Here is a 20,260-nt window from a genome sequence, read left to right on the forward strand (position 1 = left end):
TAGATGTAGAGTAAGGTAGAGGAATAGATGTAGAGAAAGGTAGAGGAATAGATGTAGAGTAAGGTAGAGGAATAGATGTAGAGAAAGGTAGAGGAATAGATGTAGAGTACGGTAGAGGAATAGATGTAGAGTAAGGTAGAGGAATAGATGTAGAGTACGGTAGAGGAATAGATGTAGAGTAAGGTAGAGGAATAGATGTAGAGTACGGTAGAGGAATAGATGTAGAGTAAGGTAGAGGAATAGATGTAGAGTACGGTAGAGGAATAGATGTAGAGTAAGGTAGAGGAATAGATGTAGAGTACGGTAGAGGAATAGATGTAGAGTAAGGTAGAGGAATAGATGTAGAGTACGGTAGAGGAATAGATGTAGAGTAAGGTAGAGGAATAGATGTAGAGTAAGGTAGAGGAATAGATGTAGAGAAAACATTCAATTTCACTCATTGTTTCCTTTTTCATTGGGCTATAACTACTCAAAACAAATCCTCAGATTTTATTGAATGAAACTGGAGTTCGAGGTGCAGACTGACCTTCCTCTTCAAAACAGGTTGGTGAAACAATTTTTGTGTTGTCAATAAACCTTCCTAATACATAGTTAAAAAAGCTCAACATTTTCCAAACTTGAATCCCAGTCCATTTTTCAAGTGTGAACCGGTATGGCTGTTGCGCAACATATGTTTAGGCCTATCTCTTTTCACCTTTCAAAGTGTGTGACACAAAAATATAAATTATATTCCTATTAGATCTGTTTCTATAGTGGCTGATTATCTTCTCATATTAAATGCAAGATTATCCACCAAATACATCCATGTTTTCTGTTGTGCGGTGGCTTAAAACAAAATTAACCTTAGTCGACCAGTGTTGAAGCTAGCACCCATCTGTGGTTGTCTCCCAGAAAAAAAGTTAACGATTATGAGACATATTTATGAGACATATTTATGAGACGATATGAGACATATTTAGACTAAACATTAGGTCTATACATATATGTATATATATATATATATATATGTGTGTATATATATATATATATATATATATATATATATATTCCTCTAAAAGCAAGGGTGTGCTATAAATTACTTTGTGTGATGTTTAAAAACAGGGAGTGGTGGGGGGTCGGGGGGGGGGCAGGTTGAACCCACAGTAGTGATCTAACTCTTCCACGGCTGAATGCATACAAATCCCTTTACTGAACCATTTCCCACAATGTGAGGTGGGGACATGACCCCGTTTTCCTCCCCCTCCCTCCCTACTTTGTGCATTGAGGGTTAGGGCGGAGGTAGGATAGGACTGGGGTTCGTGAGCTTCGTGGACGATTTTTTTCTTCAAAATTTAGAAAAAGGAGAAGAGCATTAAAAGGGAGAAAAAATCTAACATCAAAATGTCAAGTGACTACATAGACGGTCTTTGTTTCTTAAAATGATTTTCCTTGTTGGTAAACTTATGAAAAATAATGAAAATTTCAATAAATGAGAAAGAAACGCAGAATGGGAAATATTAATCTTTATAATAATATAAATATTATGATTAATTATTTCACATTGAGATATATAATTCTTTAGGTGTGAGACCGAACAATGCTCCTACTCATTAATAAAAGTTACAGAAGCAAATGATCAGGCAGAAAGAAACATTCGAAACCTAATATAAAGTGACTCCATATTTCTCATTAAATCGTTCCTTTCTGTAGACTTTGGCAAAAAAATCTCAATACTTGAAAAAGAGTTGCAATTACTGGAATATTTTAGTAAATACAATTAATATCATTTTAAAGGAACGTAATATCGAGTCTACAAAGATAATTTCTTCATTTTAACACTTTTGTGACACATGTTTTCAATAGGAAGGTCATTTATAGCATACATATGCCTATATTGAATTTAAATATAGTGTAAAACTAAGAGCATTATATATTTTGAAACAATATCACAAAAGCAACAAAACTGCGAATAATTCTGTCCAAGGAGAACGTTTAAAAGAAATCCTCCTCCCTTAACCAAAGGAAAGGTAAAAGGCGTTCGCGCCCACTACTCTGTGCTTCATAAGACTTTCGTTAAAGTCGTCTTTGTTGTTTAAGAAAGTATTGTTCACAAACTTATAATCAACAATTTGCCATTATTTTGATCGCTACCATAAGCAATATATAAGACTCTTACAGTAGATATGATAATATTAGCCAGGTTTCACGCATTTCAGACATATAAAAGGTAAATCTCAACATCATTACCATCCAAATCTAAGCAGTTTTTCTCAAATTTACCGATAAGGTCCGTTATGTGGGCGACGTAGTCGTTTGTCTACGAATCTCGTTTCGCTTCAAACTGACAAAGGGTTAAATAATATGTTAGTAGCACCTAGGAGCACGTCACATGACCCTCCATGTATAATTCGATGAAGTTAAGAACCACATATAGATATCACTTATTTATGTACGTTACTAACTTTGAACACCATGGGGTAAACTATACACAAACGAAACTTTACAGTCAGTTACGGTTTACACGAAGGGACTGATCTTTGAACTTGTATACGAGTAAGGATAAACCAAACGACTGTTACAGTAAAGTCTACAAATCTACTAACTTCAATTCGCACCCTGTGGTTGTGTACAGCGTCTAGTCATTATCCGCAAGTTGTGGGCTAAAGTTTTCTGATCGGGGTTTTTCCTTTTATGTATGCAAATGTTCGACATTCTTTCTGCGTATTTCGAAACAACTTTGAACTTTAATTTATACCAAGAAATCACAAGCAGGTTTAGTACCTTTCTATGATGTCGGTTATTGGGTATACACTATAGCTTTGTTTACTTATCAACTCTTTTTTTAAAACTTTTTTGACAATGTTTGTATGCATGTTTTAGATGTTTTAATAGTTTATTTCTTATCTTGGAAACAAGCTTTTAGCTTAAAGGGTTATCCTTGGCATGTTATTTTCTTTTTGATGCATTTAAGTATATTCCCATCTTGCATTTAAAATGCTTATCTCTATGTGCAATTTTGTTTGTTTGTATGTAGATGAAGAATGATAATTTGCCGAATAAAATAAAATAAAGTCAAATATTCTCATGATGATTCCTGGTCAGTATAGCAAAGTTAAGATATCACGTACAGACTATATAGCAATGTTCTAACATTTTCCGAATCAAACATCAAAGAAGCACCGCCCAAATGGCCTTTGGAAATCATTCTAGTTTTGTGGTTGGTTGGAATTTAACTCATTATTTAAGTGAGATTTCTTTTCCTACCTCACGCTATTGACAAAAAAAAAAAACTGTAAACATCTAACCTTTCATGCGATTGGTGTTCTGTAGTGTTAAAAATTGCCTTATTTCGAGAAATATTGATCGACAAAGTTTTTGCCATTGTTAGCTTCAGATACTTCGTTTTGACCCATTAGGAGTTATTTTAATACCTAAGAAAGTTGTTTAGGTGCATAAACGTGTAATGTATCCCAGAAATATGCATTGTAGCTGTTTTTTATTTAAAAAAGAAAGAAAACACAGACGTTTGCATAACCTTTTCTTTGTATTTTGTGTAGGGGTCTGTGTGTGTGTGGGGGGGGGGGGTGGGGCAGGGTGCAGTGTAAGCAGTGGCGTCGCTAGACATTTTAACCTTGGGGGCACAGCACTTAGCTAGGAGCACCATATTTATTTGTGCAAACCATCCTGGGGGAGTGGTCTAAGGGGAGAGGGAAAAATTCGATTAACTCATGGTCTTTTTATGCAATCTGGTGCAAAATATATGTCAACTGGAAGTAAATTAAAGTTCAAGAATTTCGAGCTTATAGTCTGTCCGATATTTATGTTTTTAAATTGAGGAGGATAAAAAAGTTATACAAAAATGGAAATTAATCCTTTTGCTTTGATAATGTTTTAAATAAGAGTGTTGAGATTGAAATTCATGCAGGGTAGTAGTGAAGTTTAAGCACTAGCGGTTCACGCAGGGGCATCTGTGACCTTGTTAGTGAGAAAACAACTGGTTATAGTGATGGTCGGTGGAAAGAAGTTTTAATGATGATCGTAATACGTTCGTCCTTTGTTTAAAAAGTTTTTGTTTGAGTATTTTATTTTTAACACTACAAATCGCATCTGGGGGAACCTGGGGTGGGGGTGGGGGTGGGGGCAACGATTGTTTTTTGGAGGACGCGTTTTCCCTCCCACAGGTCACTCCTTGGCGTCGCCACTGAGTGGATGTCAAAAAAATGGTCACGCACTTCTAGCACACCTACGTTTGTAAGAACGGATTACAAAAAAAAAACAGCTACTTTCTCCGAGTGAGTTCTTTCACCTTTGTGGTGAAATTAATCATTAGCGGTTAAGAACGTAGTCTATGACACTGTAACATCAATTTGGGGTTGCGTGCATGTGGTATTTGAAAATGTTGTGAATTGTTTTAAGCGTATGACAATCAGTTAATAGCTTCTACTGTTCACCTTCTCTGAAAATATTACTTAATCGAGCTGTATATCGCTTTTTTTCTCTTGCCCTCTGGTCCGACTTTGATCGACCTTTCAAAATCTGTTGTAAGCCTCATAGTTTATGGCAAGGATATGAATATTCCTTCCCAATCCTCTGAGATTTGGAGCAAACAAGCGATCCATACTCAATTAGAACTTTGTGGAGTTCAAACCGAGACTGCTTGACTGTCGTCCAAAAGTGTTCACGTTGTACTACTTCAATACCCATATGGTATTCACTTCCTAAAGGGTTATCAGTTTTCACCCTCGCCTAGGTAATTTCCGTAAGGGTCACAGTTTCTCAAATGAGAGGTTTACTCATGCCCTTTGACACCTCCCCAAGCTAACGTCTGAAAAATATTATCCCTCACCTCACCCTTAAACTTTGAAGTCGTAAATGAAGGTAGAGCGTAAATGGCATTATTAAAAGTCATATCAGTACAAGTGTTAGATAAACCTCAATTCTCTCCTCCTAACAATGGGACAGAAATTTGTCATTTCACCCCCCCCCCACCCACACCCCACCCACACAACATAAAGATTGGATACGCAACTGTCTTTTTGGATCACCTCTGTAAATCAGACACGTGATCATTGTTAGGCTGCTCTAAACACTGTTTTTCACATTAATATTTTGGTTAAGTCTTCATTTGTTACTTAGAATAATTAACGTTACAGTTCCATCTTGCCAATAGACAAAGTTTATTGCTTTATCGTTCGTTAACAGTGCGCTATATCGAATTGTCCATTACCCAAATAGAGCTTTTCTTATTTACTCATGATCATCGGCTTGGGTTTCTTTGTTTTTATTTCCTGTGCCCTGTGCCCATGCATGATGTTGCTACTAACCTGTACAGGAAGAGGATAGTTGATTTATTCTGTGCTGCTATCTTGTCTTATTTTGTTTTTAAACTAAAACGTATAATGCAGTTCCATGCATTGACCTGACGTTTCCTGTTCACACGTTGACTTAGCGAACCTCAATAATAGTGAAAGGAAACAGTTCTAATGGGTCCGTTTTATTTTTCTACTTGTAAAATATGGAATACGTTATCTACCATTTACTGCATTAAAGCAATGGATGCCTTCATTACTCATAGAATTTTATTTCCTGATAATGAAGTAGCTTCTTTTGTTGGTCACTATAATGTCTTCAAACCAATATATAGTACTATATGTATTACTATGTATAATATAATATATTACTACGTATAGTACTTTATTTAGTAATATATGTATTACTATACAAAAGTACTATATGTATTATTATATATTACCATATGTATTACTATATATAATATTACATGTAATACTATATATACTATAGTACTACTAACAAAAGAATAATCCATCAAAATATGACACATAGTTATAATAAAACGCACCAAAATTTGATTTGAAATTAAAAAGGGAAATTAAGTATTGATTAAAAACCGATAAATATATATATTGAATTTTCACAGTATTCCGTAGAGTATTCAAAATTAACAGAATGGGAAAATAAAAAAGGACAAATTTTCTTTAAATTAATTGAAGAACCCTACCGTGCATTAATATACCCAAACTAATTAGCTGCATAAAATCTTTCATATAAAATATTGAACTAGTTCATCTCGACTCAAAGGCTGTTTATACATATAAAGTCATCTGCTTTTGACGCGAAAAGAGACGTAAGCTATATTATGTACTTTGTTCTTATGTACTATGTAAGTTGTGACATGGGTACGGTAGATTGGTTTTTTATAGATATTAGATGTAGCTCCATATGTATTCACTTTTGTAATTATTTGTCGACTCTATTGGACTGACCGGAAGTCGATCCCAATGATATGTTGAGTATTATGCATTAACTATATTTTGTCAGGCATTGGCTGTTACAAAGTAACAGTGCATAAACTACTTATCGTATATCTGTATGACTTTTCTGTAGTGCAAAGTAGATATAATGCAGAGTTAGTTATATTAAGCTTGTAGTTGATATTTTTTTAAATCTAGCAGGCCTAAAATATTGGGGAATTGTCAGTACAATTCAATCGCAGAAATAGCTATACGGCCGTCAGTTGATTGTTTCGTTCGATTTAGTAAGCAAGTAAGATGCTACCACAAGCCCATGTGATATACAAACTACTTGTAGCTAATGGGAGACTTTTGGTGTAGAGTTAATTTTACAAGATTATCTTTTTTACTAGAATGAAGACATACCCATAGATTATTGCTACCAATGAACAGGTGCACATTAGTCCCAAAGTAGGAACTGACAGTGAGAAATAAAATATATCCCATACTATCACATGGTACTATATATTCTCTAACCATATCTTATTCCGTGTCTCAATCCACTGCTGTTCTTCATTAGCCCGTGTATTTCTTTCTTTCAAGTTTCATTTTGTCGCTGCAGTAGGTTGTAGTTTAACGACCAACACTCACATTTTCAAATATTAACTGCGCATGCCCATTGCAGCTATTTGTGAAAGGCGAGTATCTGCAGCGAGCTGAGTATTGTTAGTGCTGCCATTATCGTGAAAGTACTGAGGGCTTGTAAAGGTTGTTTTTCACTCTTCTTGCTGATCGCCAACTAAGGAGACTACTAGATACTATCATGACGTTCACAATATGGATGTTGGTTATTATCTTGGAAGTTTCTGCTGTAACATCGGTAAATTTAAACTTCCATGGTTCTTTCATCATTAACGTTAAAAAACTATTCCCCCCCACCCACCCTTTGTGCAGTCAAGGGAGTAGGATTGGTGAGAAGAGGGGCACATTTGAACCAATTATTATTAAATAGATAATACGAATGAACAGATTGTATCTCTAAAAGGGTAGTATATTAGAAAATTTATATTGACCTAAATAAATATTCCTCTGCCTGGAGTTTCGTTAACATATATTATTAAAACATAATTTAAAAATACAAATAGTAAAACTATTTCCCGATTTCTATCTTACACAATGATATCATTTGTTCACTTTTCAGACACACCTTCGTGACGATACAGCGGGCAGACGGAGCAGTCGAGCAAGGAGGAGTGTTTACGGTAAGTCCTACATAGCATTGGCGTCCTCAAGTCTATGCAGCTCTATCCTATACTGCTCTATAGACTGGTATAACAGTGAAGCTAACAATCAATTTATTGTTTTTGATTTTGTTTTTCAAACTTACTTCTTATTTGATATGAATGTCTGTTTCAATATTATACTGATAGGTAGCTAAACACCACACCTCTAGTACGGCTCGATAATACAAACTGTACTCATGATATGCACTTTTATCAAATAAAAGCTTTAGAGTTGATTTTGTTACAAATTATTTCGGTACAAACTATTTTAAGGTAAAAATCCCTTAAAAACGCAGCTCATATAGTCACATTTTATTTGGGGGGGGGGGGGGGCGAAAACTGATAGACAAACTGGGCCAGGTTTCTCCTACATTAGAATGGAATCATTAGTCACTTGTTAATGAATATTCATCTTCTTGAAGAAACTGGCTCTCTCGATTAATTGGCTACAAATTAAGCAGATGTGATAACGATTACAAGTATAGTCTACTTTCTAATGAACGTGGTTACATTCGATTAAGGTTAATAGATTAATAGCTTTATTAATTACTTTTTACAGTGCAATAGTAATGGATATGAGTCACATTAGTTATAGTTACGGATAATTCATAGACGATAATAAGCAACTAAAACCATATCGTGAGACAGGCATTTACTATTTCAATTCCTTGTTAACATTTCTTCTAATCCTGAATAATGGAAGCGTTTCAAAACAATGCATAAAAGGGAAATAAAAATTTCTCAACCTAGTTAAACTGTTAAGTTTGTTACTTAAATTTACACTGCCTGTTTTAGTTCAAATTGGATTAAAGGGCATAGCTTGACAATTTATATTTATCCCTTCTTGGCCTCGTCAAGACACTTCCATTTTCTAACAATCTAATAATATGAAGAAAGATCTGATAAACCGTATGAGTTTCTGATTTATAGATTTAAATACTGTAGGGTAATGATACTGGTTGGGTAACGTAGGCTAGGGTACGTTCAGTGTTGCATTGAGGTACCAATAAACGGTAGTAATATTAAATTCACTATGGTTCTAACTGCGGCCAGTCGCATATTCACTGGACGAAAGACGTTGTACACCGTAACGTAGGCTAGGGTACGTTCAGTGTTGCATTGAAGTACCAATAAACGGTAGTAATATTAAATTCACTATGGTTCTAACTGCCAGTCGCATATTCACTGGACGAAAGAGGTTGTACACCGTAACGTAGGCTAGGGTACGTTCAGTGTTGCATTGAAGTACCAATAAACGGTAGTAATATTAAATTCACTATGGTTCTAACTGCGGCCAGTCGCATATTCACTGGACGAAAGAGGTTGTACACCGTAACGTAGGCTAGGGTACGTTCAGTGTTGCATTGGAGTACCAATAAACGGTAGTAATATTAAATTCACTATGGTTCTAACTGCGGCCAGTCGCATATTCACTGGACGAAAGAGGTTGTACACCGTAACGTAGGCTAGGGTACGTTCAGTGTTGCATTGAAGTACCAATAAACGGTAGTAATATTAAATTCACTATGGTTCTAACTGCGGCCAGTCGCATATTCACTGGACGAAAGAGGTTGTACACCGTAACGTAGGCTAGGGTACGTTCAGTGTTGCATTGGAGTACCAATAAACGGTAGTAATATTAAATTCACTATGGTTCTAACTGCGGCCAGTCGCATATTCACTGGACGAAAGAGGTTGTACACCGTAACGTAGGCTAGGGTACGTTCAGTGTTGCATTGAAGTACCAATAAACGGTAGTAATATTAAATTCACTATGGTTCTAACTGCGGCCAGTCGCATATTCACTGGACGAAAGAGGTTGTACACCGTAACGTAGGCTAGGGTACGTTCAGTGTTGCATTGAAGTACCAATAAACGGTAGTAATATTAAATTCACTATGGTTCTAACTGCCAGTCGCATATTCACTGGACGAAAGAGGTTGTACACCGTAACGTAGGCTAGGGTACGTTCAGTGTTGCATTGAAGTACCAATAAACGGTAGTAATATTAAATTCACTATGGTTCTAACTGCGGCCAGTCGCATATTCACTGGACGAAAGAGGTTGTACACCGTAACGTAGGCTAGGGTACGTTCAGTGTTGCATTGGAGTACCAATAAACGGTAGTAATATTAAATTCACTATGGTTCTAACTGCGGCCAGTCGCATATTCACTGGACGAAAGAGGTTGTACACCGTAACGTAGGCTAGGGTACGTTCAGTGTTGCATTGAAGTACCAATAAACGGTAGTAATATTAAATTCACTATGGTTCTAACTGCGGCCAGTCGCATATTCACTGGACGAAAGAGGTTGTACACCGTAACGTAGGCTAGGGTACGTTCAGTGTTGCATTGAAGTACCAATAAACGGTAGTAATATTAAATTCACTATGGTTCTAACTGCCAGTCGCATATTCACTGGACGAAAGACGTTGTACACCGTAACGTAGGCTAGGGTACGTTCAGTGTTGCATTGAAGTACCAATAAACGGTAGTAATATTAAATTCACTATGGTTCTAACTGCGGCCAGTCGCATATTCACTGGACGAAAGAGGTTGTACACCGTAACGTAGGCTAGGGTACGTTCAGTGTTGCATTGGAGTACCAATAAACGGTAGTAATATTAAATTCACTATGGTTCTAACTGCGGCCAGTCGCATATTCACTGGACGAAAGAGGTTGTACACCGTAACGTAGGCTAGGGTACGTTCAGTGTTGCATTGAAGTACCAATAAACGGTAGTAATATTAAATTCACTATGGTTCTAACTGCGGCCAGTCGCATATTCACTGGACGAAAGAGGTTGTACACCGTAACGTAGGCTAGGGTACGTTCAGTGTTGCATTGGAGTACCAATAAACGGTAGTAATATTAAATTCACTATGGTTCTAACTGCCAGTCGCATATTCACTGGACGAAAGACGTTGTACACCGTAACGTAGGCTAGGGTACGTTCAGTGTTGCATTGAAGTACCAATAAACGGTAGTAATATTAAATTCACTATGGTTCTAACTGCGGCCAGTCGCATATTCACTGGACGAAAGAGGTTGTACACCGTAACGTAGGCTAGGGTACGTTCAGTGTTGCATTGGAGTACCAATAAACGGTAGTAATATTAAATTCACTATGGTTCTAACTGCGGCCAGTCGCATATTCACTGGACGAAAGAGGTTGTACACCGTAACGTAGGCTAGGGTACGTTCAGTGTTGCATTGAAGTACCAATAAACGGTAGTAATATTAAATTCACTATGGTTCTAACTGCGGCCAGTCGCATATTCACTGGACGAAAGAGGTTGTACACCGTAACGTAGGCTAGGGTACGTTCAGTGTTGCATTGAAGTACCAATAAACGGTAGTAATATTAAATTCACTATGGTTCTAACTGCCAGTCGCATATTCACTGGACGAAAGACGTTGTACACCGTAACGTAGGCTAGGGTACGTTCAGTGTTGCATTGAAGTACCAATAAACGGTAGTAATATTAAATTCACTATGGTTCTAACTGCGGCCAGTCGCATATTCACTGGACGAAAGAGGTTGTACACCGTAACGTAGGCTAGGGTACGTTCAGTGTTGCATTGGAGTACCAATAAACGGTAGTAATATTAAATTCACTATGGTTCTAACTGCGGCCAGTCGCATATTCACTGGACGAAAGAGGTTGTACACCGTAACGTAGGCTAGGGTACGTTCAGTGTTGCATTGAAGTACCAATAAACGGTAGTAATATTAAATTCACTATGGTTCTAACTGCGGCCAGTCGCATATTCACTGGACGAAAGAGGTTGTACACCGTAACGTAGGCTAGGGTACGTTCAGTGTTGCATTGAAGTACCAATAAACGGTAGTAATATTAAATTCACTATGGTTCTAACTGCGGCCAGTCGCATATTCACTGGACGAAAGAGGTTGTACACCGTAACGTAGGCTAGGGTACGTTCAGTGTTGCATTGAAGTACCAATAAACGGTAGTAATATTAAATTCACTATGGTTCTAACTGCCAGTCGCATATTCACTGGACGAAAGAGGTTGTACACCTTGAACACTTCCGTAAGCTAATTGGAAAAGTACGTAGTATTACCATGGCACCCTGATGATTAGATACCTAATAGTTCTGACATTTAAGTTTATAGTTCAATAGGCCTACTCTAACCAGTGAGAACACATTAAATACATTTGGACATACTTCAGATACCTATTTGAACTTGATAGATTACTTTCATTGGTGCATAATTACGTAATGGTTTTGACCATGTTAGTTAAATATGTCCCATCATTATAAATGACAAAACAATTATGCTCGAATAAAACTCGATATAAATAGTTTGTGAATAAAACTCGATATACATAGTTAGATGACAATATCAAAATGACAATGAGTTTCTAATTTGTTTAGATGGAGCGTATTTTGTGTATGACAATATAATATCAAAATGACAATGAGTTTCTACACACTTTGTTTAGATGGAGCGTATTTTGTGTATGACAATATAATATCAAAATGACAATGAGTTTCTACACACTTTGTTTAGATGGAGCGTATTTTGTGTATGACAATATAATATCAAAATGACAAGGAGTTTCTACACACTTTGTTTAGATGGAGCGTATTTTGTGTATGACTCAAGCTCTGTCACTTATCCACGGGATTGTGCGGAAGTCTACGATAAATGTAATATGGAAACGTCAGGTGTTTTCCTGATCCAACCTGATGATGCCGATGAACCATTTATTGTTTATTGCAACAACTCCATAGATGGTGGGAAATGGACAGTAAGTGAAACCTGTCTTTTAACAGTAATGATGCTATGTTTTATTCATTAACTCTCTGTTTGTCTGTGTGTTGTATGTTACTTCAATTTGTCCTCTCCTTTCGATTTCTAAAACTTTACCGAGTTTTAATGTTATAATGACTATCAATCGACAATGTCTTCTTGTATCATGTCATTTGAAACATTAAAGTTGAGCATTTGTTAGGCCGTTGTCAAATATAACTTGAGAACATATTTCCATTTCAGGCAAGATCATGTTGCAATGGTCGTAAACCAAATAGCAAAAGCAACAACAAATCTAACCAACAATAAGCACCCTGCCCTCGTGATATCTCGCACTCGTTACATATTGACTTCGAAATCGAAAGTAATATAATTGCTAATTCGAACATGTAGCTACACAACGTTAGTAACAAACTATTACACGAAGACGGAACTGAAGTTTCTTTTCCTCGAAATATTTGGTGATAGGAGTTTGGACCAAAGCAATTCTGTAACACGTATTGTTACAGTCACCAATGACATGATATTGCGGGTAGCAGTTGATTCCTTAACATGTTACTGACTACATATATCTTTATAACTGACCCTCTCTGTCTCGCTTTCCATGCTTTCTGTTGTTGCAATATCTTGTTACTTTGATACACAAAAACGGATCATCATTGCGGACTATTCCTTGTTCGCGAATATATCCAGCCAGCCAAAATATTAAGAATTATAAAGACGAATTTTACAATCGGCTATATCAAGCAGTCTACACCTGGCCACATCCATTGGCGTACGAGGTGGGGGGGGGGCAGGGGGCAGACTGCCACCCAAATTTCCAGAGGACAAGAAATTCGGGCAAAAGTCCTGAAAAATTCGGGCAGCCCCAGCAGAGAAAAAAATATATATATAAACATGCAGTAGCTTGCCCGAATCTGTTTCATATTTTTGCCTGACAGTTCCGTGGAGAGCGTTCTGTGTTATTTGTTTTGTGACATTAACATTAATATAGGCCTAATGATTTTCTTTATTTAGCATCATGATGCCCGAATATTTCCGTGTAACACCACCGTAAGCGCAGCTCATATGGGCTACCACGCTTTTTGTACTATCGCCTAAAATTATTAACAGGGAACGCCGCTCACAATCGTGGTGACATGCATGCATGGAGATTAGCAGTCTCTGAAGTGGAAAAAACAGCAGTAAACATTTTTTCTAACTAGTCAACTGTATACATGGACATCCCCGAAATGATTGTATATAAGAAACATTTTCTTTTTCATGGATGGTGGGGGGGGGGGTGTCTACAAGCCTAAAAGTTCAGGTTTATTATATTCTTTGTTATTTTTTATACTTTTTTGTGAGACAAATTGCAGCCTCACCCGACACAGCGACATTTTCCCGTCTACAATGTATGCTTTTTTAAAGGTAGCTGAGTACTGTGTTAAAATAATAAATACCGTAACTAAATAGGAGCTTAAAAAATATACTGTCCTATTTATCCCCTTCAAAGTGGTTTTTCATTTTTCTTCTTCTAATTTACCAAATGTTTTGGGAAGTGTACATTTCTAAACGTGAGATTATAAAATAAAGAATGTTTAGATGCAACTTGCAAGGCCTCAGAAGTGCCATTTCCGGCAATCTGAGAGGCATATTTTGTCAACAAAATTCAACAAAATAGTGTCACGGGAACTTTCGGGCACAAAAGTCCCCCCAACCGAAAGTTCCCGTACGCCTATGGTCAGATCTATACGGCGTGGTGTGTCTATGGCTTATCTGTCAATTTCTTTTCCATTTTTGTAAGGTATTTCAACGGCGTACAGACGGTTCAGTTGAGTTTTATCGTAGCTGGAATGAATACAAGAATGGATTTGGTTTCCTACAAAGAGAGTTCTGGCTCGGCAATGACAAAATATCCCTCTTGACAAACCAAAAGGACTACGAGCTTCGCATTGACATAACTGTTGACGACGGAACACCATATTACGCCAAGTATACTTTGTTTCGGATCAGCGATGAATTGTCGAAGTACAGACTTGTCAGCATTGGTGGATTCGATACAAGTACAGTAGGTAATAAACCGGCTCACCTCTAATATGTATTATGAAACAGATCAGTCTATATAACTGAAAGATTACCCACAAAATATATCCATTCTTTTGCGGTTACATTAAAGTTACAATAGGTAATAAACCGGCTCACCTCTAATATGTATTATGTAACAGATCAGTCTATATAACTGAAAGATTACCCACAAAATATATCCATTCTTTTGCGGTTACATTTAAGTTACAATAGGTAATAAACCGGCTCACCTCTAATATGTATTATGTAACAGATCAGTCTATAAAACTGAAAGATTACCCACAAAATATATCCATTCTTTTGCGGTTACATTAAAGTTACAATAGGTAATAAACCGGCTCACCTCTAATATGTATTATGTAACAGATCAGTCTATAAAACTGAAAGATTACCCACAAAATATATCCATTCTTTTGCGGTTACATTTAAGTTACAATAGGTAATAAACCGGCTCACCTCTAATATGTATTATGAAACAGATCAGTCTATAAAGCTGAAAGATTACCCACAAAATATATCCATTCTTTTGCGGTTGCATTAAAGTTACAATAGGTAATAAACCGGCTCACCTCTAATATGTATTATGAAACAGATCAGTCTATAAAGCTGAAAGATTACCCACAAAATATATCCATTCTTTTGCGGTTACATTTAAGTTACAATAGGCAATAAACCGGCTCACCTCTAATATGTATTATGTAACAGATCAGTCTATAAAGCTGAATGATTACCCACAAAATATATCCATTCTTTTGCGGTTGCATTAAAGTTACAATAGGTAATAAACCGGCTCACCTCTAATATGTATTATGAAACAGATCAGTCTATATAACTGAAAGATTACCCACAAAATATATCCATTCTTTTGCGGTTACATTAAAGTTACAATAGGTAATAAACCGGCTCACCTCTAATATGTATTATGAAACAGATCAGTCTATAAAGCTGAAAGATTACCCACAAAATATATCCATTCTTTTGCGGTTGCATTAAAGTTACAATAGGTAATAAACCGGCTCACCTCTAATATGTATTATGTAACAGATCAGTCTATAAAGCTGAAAGATTACAGACAAAATATATCCATTCTTTTGCGGTTACATTTAAGTTACAGTAGGTAATAAACCGGCTCACCTCTAATATGTATTATGTAACAGATCAGTCTATAAAGCTGAAAGATTACCCACAAAAAATATCCATTCTTTTGCGGTTACATTTAAGTTACAATAGGTAATAAACCGGCTCACCTCTAATATGTATTATGACAGTATTATGATCAGTCTATAAAGCTGAAAGATTACAGACAAAATATATCCATTCTTTTGCGGTTACATTAAAGTTACAATAGGTAATAAACCGGCTCACCTCTAATATGTATTATGTAACAGATCAGTCTATAAAACTGAAAGATCACCCACAAAATATATCCATTCTTTTGCGGTTACATTTAAGTTACAATAGGTAATAAACCGGCTCACCTCTAATATGTATTATGAAACAGATCAGTCTATATAACTGAAAGATCACCCACAAAATATATCCATTCTTTTGCGGTTACATTTAAGTTACAATAGGCAATAAACCGGCTCACCTCTAATATGTTTTATGTAACAGATCAGTCTATAAAACTGAAAGATTACCCACAAAATATATCCATTCTTTTGCGGTTACATTAAAGTTACAATAGGTAATAAACCGGCTCACCTCTAATATGTATTATGAAACAGATCAGTCTATAAAACTGAAAGATTACCCACAAAATATATCCATTCTTTTGCGGTTACATTAAAGTTACAATAGGTAATAAACCGGCTCACCTCTAATATGTATTATGAAACAGATCAGTCTATAAAACTGAAAGATTACCCACAAAATATATCCATTCTTTTGCGGTTACATTAAAGTTACAATAGGTAATAAACCGGCTCACCTCTAATATGTTTTATGTAACAGATCAGTCTATAAAACTGAAAGATTACCCACAAAATATATCCATTCTTTTGCGGTTACATTAAAGTTACAATAGGTAATAAACCGGCTCACCTCTAATATGTTTTATGTAACAGATCAGTCTATAAAACTGAAAGATTACCCACAAAATATATCCATTCTTTTGCGGTTGCATTAAAGTTACAATAGGTAATAAACCGGCTCACCTCTAATATGTATTATGTAACAGATCAGTCTATAAAGCTGAAAGATTACCCACAAAATATATCCATTCTTTTGCGGTTACATTAAAGTTACAATAGGTAATAAACCGGCTCACCTCTAATATGTTTTATGTAACAGATCAGTCTATAAAACTGAAAGATTACCCACAAAATATATCCATTCTTTTGCGGTTACATTAAAGTTACAATAGGTAATAAACCGGCTCACCTCTAATATGTTTTATGTAACAGATCAGTCTATAAAACTGAAAGATTACCCACAAAATATATCCATTCTTTTGCGGTTACATTAAAGTTACAATAGGTAATAAACCGGCTCACCTCTAATATGTTTTATGTAACAGATCAGTCTATAAAACTGAAAGATTACCCACAAAATATATCCATTCTTTTGCGGTTACATTTAAGTTACAATAGGTAATAAACCGGCTCACCTCTGATATGTATTATGAAACAGATCAGTCTATAAAACTGAAAGATCACCCACAAAATATATCCATTCTTTTGCGGTTGCATTAAAGTTACAATAGGTAATAAACCGGCTCACCTCTAATATGTATTATGTAACAGATCAGTCTATAAAACTGAAAGATTACCCACAAAATATATCCATTCTTTTGCGGTTACATTTAAGTTACAATAGGTAATAAACCGGCTCACCTCTAATATGTTTTATGTAACAGATCAGTCTATAAAACTGAAAGATCACCCACAAAATATATCCATTCTTTTGCGGTTGCATTAAAGTTACAATAGGTAATAAACCGGCTCACCTCTGATATGTATTATGACACAGATCAGTCTATAAAGCTGAAAGATTACAGACAAAAAATATCCATTCTTTTACGGTTGCATTAAAGTTATATCATATTTCTTTAATTTTTGGTTTCAGTACATGACAGACTGTCGAATCATTTGAATCACTCGTTTACGACATACGACAGTGACAACGATAACAACATCAACGGTAATAGTGCCGTATTCTGTCGTGGTGCGTGGTGGTACAGTGGTGACTGTAAGGTTGTGGACAACGACTTGTCTAACCTGAATGGAATGTATTTCCCTGGAAGTTCTGGATTCATGAGCATTTACTGGGACGACATAGATGGAGGTTCTGATCATCAAATCAACCTCAAGTACGTGGAGATGAAAATACGTCCAAGAGCAACACCATGATTCACGGTTTCAACTGAGAGTAGACGATAGTCCATCATTTGAAATGGTTTGATTTGCAAACATAATATTTAATATATTTGCAAACTGTTAAATATACCTTGGGAAGATTTTAGACACTTTTCTACATGCTTTAGACATGTTATCGTTAAATAATATTCGAAGACATTTCCATGCGGCTACCATGATACCTTCAAAATTAGTGGAAATTGTATATAACTGTGAATTTATGCTAACCACACTTAGGTGAGTAAACATTAAGTTTTAATAAGCCTGTAAGTGTAATAATCTACTGAATAAATCTTTCTAGCGCTTAACCTAATCCTCAAATATAACATATGACATTACTTTAATCTACGTCAATTAAAAGTGTGTTCATAACGATTGATTTATCGAGTAAAGGGTAGAAGACACTATCGAGTTAATAATCCAAAATGACCAGATATATTTATCATTGAAAAGCAAACATATAAGCCACATGTTTCAGAACACTTTCTTAGCTCGCACATCAAGTTAGCCATAGCACACCACATGTTAAGTGGTAGAGAGAAATTGTAGTTATAGATACTTATTTTACATGATTTGATATGATGCACTATTTCCTATACATCTCTAACGAAACAGGAAAACGTAGCAAAATGATGACAAAGGAGTAAATACAACCTAATTTAGAAAATAAAGGTTTAGTGGATCTAACACGGGTAAGTCTGCCAAAGGAGAAAAACAATCGAAAATGTATATGTGTGATATTTTGATTTACATCAATAAAGTTGGACGACCATTTACTTCCGAATAGTCAAATTTGTTATTATTGCGGTATAATTATTCAATCCGTATTCAATTCAATTCAATTCAATTCTTTATTTCCAGTATAAATCATTAAAAATTTATAAATAGGAAAATAAATAAAATTATGATAAAGATATAAAATAGTAAATACTAGACAAAACACTGAAAAACAAAATCACAACAATGGTTCTAGAGCACCATGCTGTATGAACATGGACGCCCTATAAACAAAAGAATTCCTATAAAGTTCAATCCTGAATCTGGGAGTTATTGCAGCATTCCTCAAATTGTAGTTTGTCTTATTGCACAGAGAGTTTATTGCACAATGGAGTGGGTGTCCTTCATTTCTTTGGATGTTATTTAGTAGCCTCTCAAATTCCTTCCTAGCAGCCGTATTAACTTTATCTTTAAGTAGGTTATGATTTAATCCAAAGATTCTCTCACAGTATCTCAGGAAACTTAATAATCTTTTCTTATCTTTTATTTGGACAAAGTGATACCAGACCGGGACAGCATATATTATATTTGGCAAGATAGAGGCCTCAAACACCCTTTCCCGTATATGGACAGGAAAGTGAGGAGCAATATACATGAGTGTGGCGACAATGTGATACACCTTGGCTAATACCTTCGAAATATGATTTGAAAACGTCAGCTTGTTGTCAATGCAGACTCCTAGATACATTGTACTGGAAGTACGTTCAACGGATGTATTGTGAATAATTGTCCTCTCGTCTCTCTTCTCGATTAAACCCCTGTGCTTAATATTGACGTTTTCGAAAACCATTTCCTTACACTTCTTTTTGTTGAGAAGTAGGTTCTTCTGGTCGCAAGTGCTAACTATACTAGTGATAAAATCTTGATACTCATGCTGATTTTGCTGGTGGGAGCCTTTGGTGATATTGCACGATAAAACAGTGTCATCAGCATATTTAATTACTGAGCAATTAGAATTAGAGCGAATGCAATCTGTATAAATAGTAAACAATAGGGCTGATAGAGGGCCACCTTGTGGAACTCCTACTCTGATTTCAGAAGTTGTTGTATAGCCTTTGTCTAGTTTAACTTGTCTCGACCATCCCTGCATGAAATCCCTAAGCCAATGAATGAGCCATGGCTCATCGATGAAGTTACACAGGTCATTTAGTAGACGATTGGGCAGGACTGTATTAAATGCACTTGAAAAGTCCAGAAATAGGACTTTAGATATTGTCGTCTGTTTACAGTTTAGCCCAGACACTATGCCATGGACAAGGGTGAGGATTGCATCAGTGCACGAGATACCTTTTCTGTACGCAAACTGATTTGGATCACCATGTTCATCAATGGATTGTGTGACATACGAAAGTAATAACTTTTGCAAACAATTGAACCCTATGCTTGATATATCAATTGGGCGATAATCATTTACTGAAGCAGGACTGCAAATTTTGGGCACAGGAGTAGTTTTGGCATGTTTCCAGTCAGATGGAATAATACTCTGTTTAATACTTTCATTGAAAATGACTGTGAAAATGTCAGCAATTTCATTTGAGCAATATTTAAAAACCCACCAGGGTATGTTATCAATACCTGATGCGACACCTCGCTTGACAAGTCCAAACTGTCTTTTAACCTGATCTCGTTCTATTCCAGGAGTGTCATTGACAGAGCGGTGCGGTAAGTTCAGAGTAATGTCCTTTATAACCGCACTGTTGAATCGGCCGAAGTGGGTGTCTAGCTTAGATCCAAGCTCCCTCGATATGGTGACCTTGTTATCATT

At 36.0% G+C, this 20,260-nt stretch overlaps 1 protein-coding gene across 1 annotated transcript; it reads left to right on the plus strand.

Annotated features, from left to right (window-relative positions):
• Positions 1 to 6,949: 6,949 nt before the first annotated feature.
• On the plus strand, positions 6,950 to 18,494 carry LOC139971346 (fibrinogen-like protein A). The gene is made up of 5 exons (XM_071977710.1): positions 6,950 to 7,110; positions 7,432 to 7,492; positions 12,121 to 12,293; positions 14,082 to 14,349; positions 17,429 to 18,494. Exons 1-5 carry the CDS (start codon positions 7,054 to 7,056, stop codon positions 17,710 to 17,712), a joined length of 843 nt encoding a protein of 280 aa, XP_071833811.1. The 5' UTR covers positions 6,950 to 7,053; the 3' UTR covers positions 17,713 to 18,494.
• Positions 18,495 to 20,260: the final 1,766 nt, after the last annotated feature.

This window comes from Apostichopus japonicus, chromosome 1, assembly GCF_037975245.1.
Source record: "Apostichopus japonicus isolate 1M-3 chromosome 1, ASM3797524v1, whole genome shotgun sequence".
NCBI classification, from domain to species: Eukaryota; Metazoa; Echinodermata; class Holothuroidea; order Aspidochirotida; family Stichopodidae; genus Apostichopus; species Apostichopus japonicus.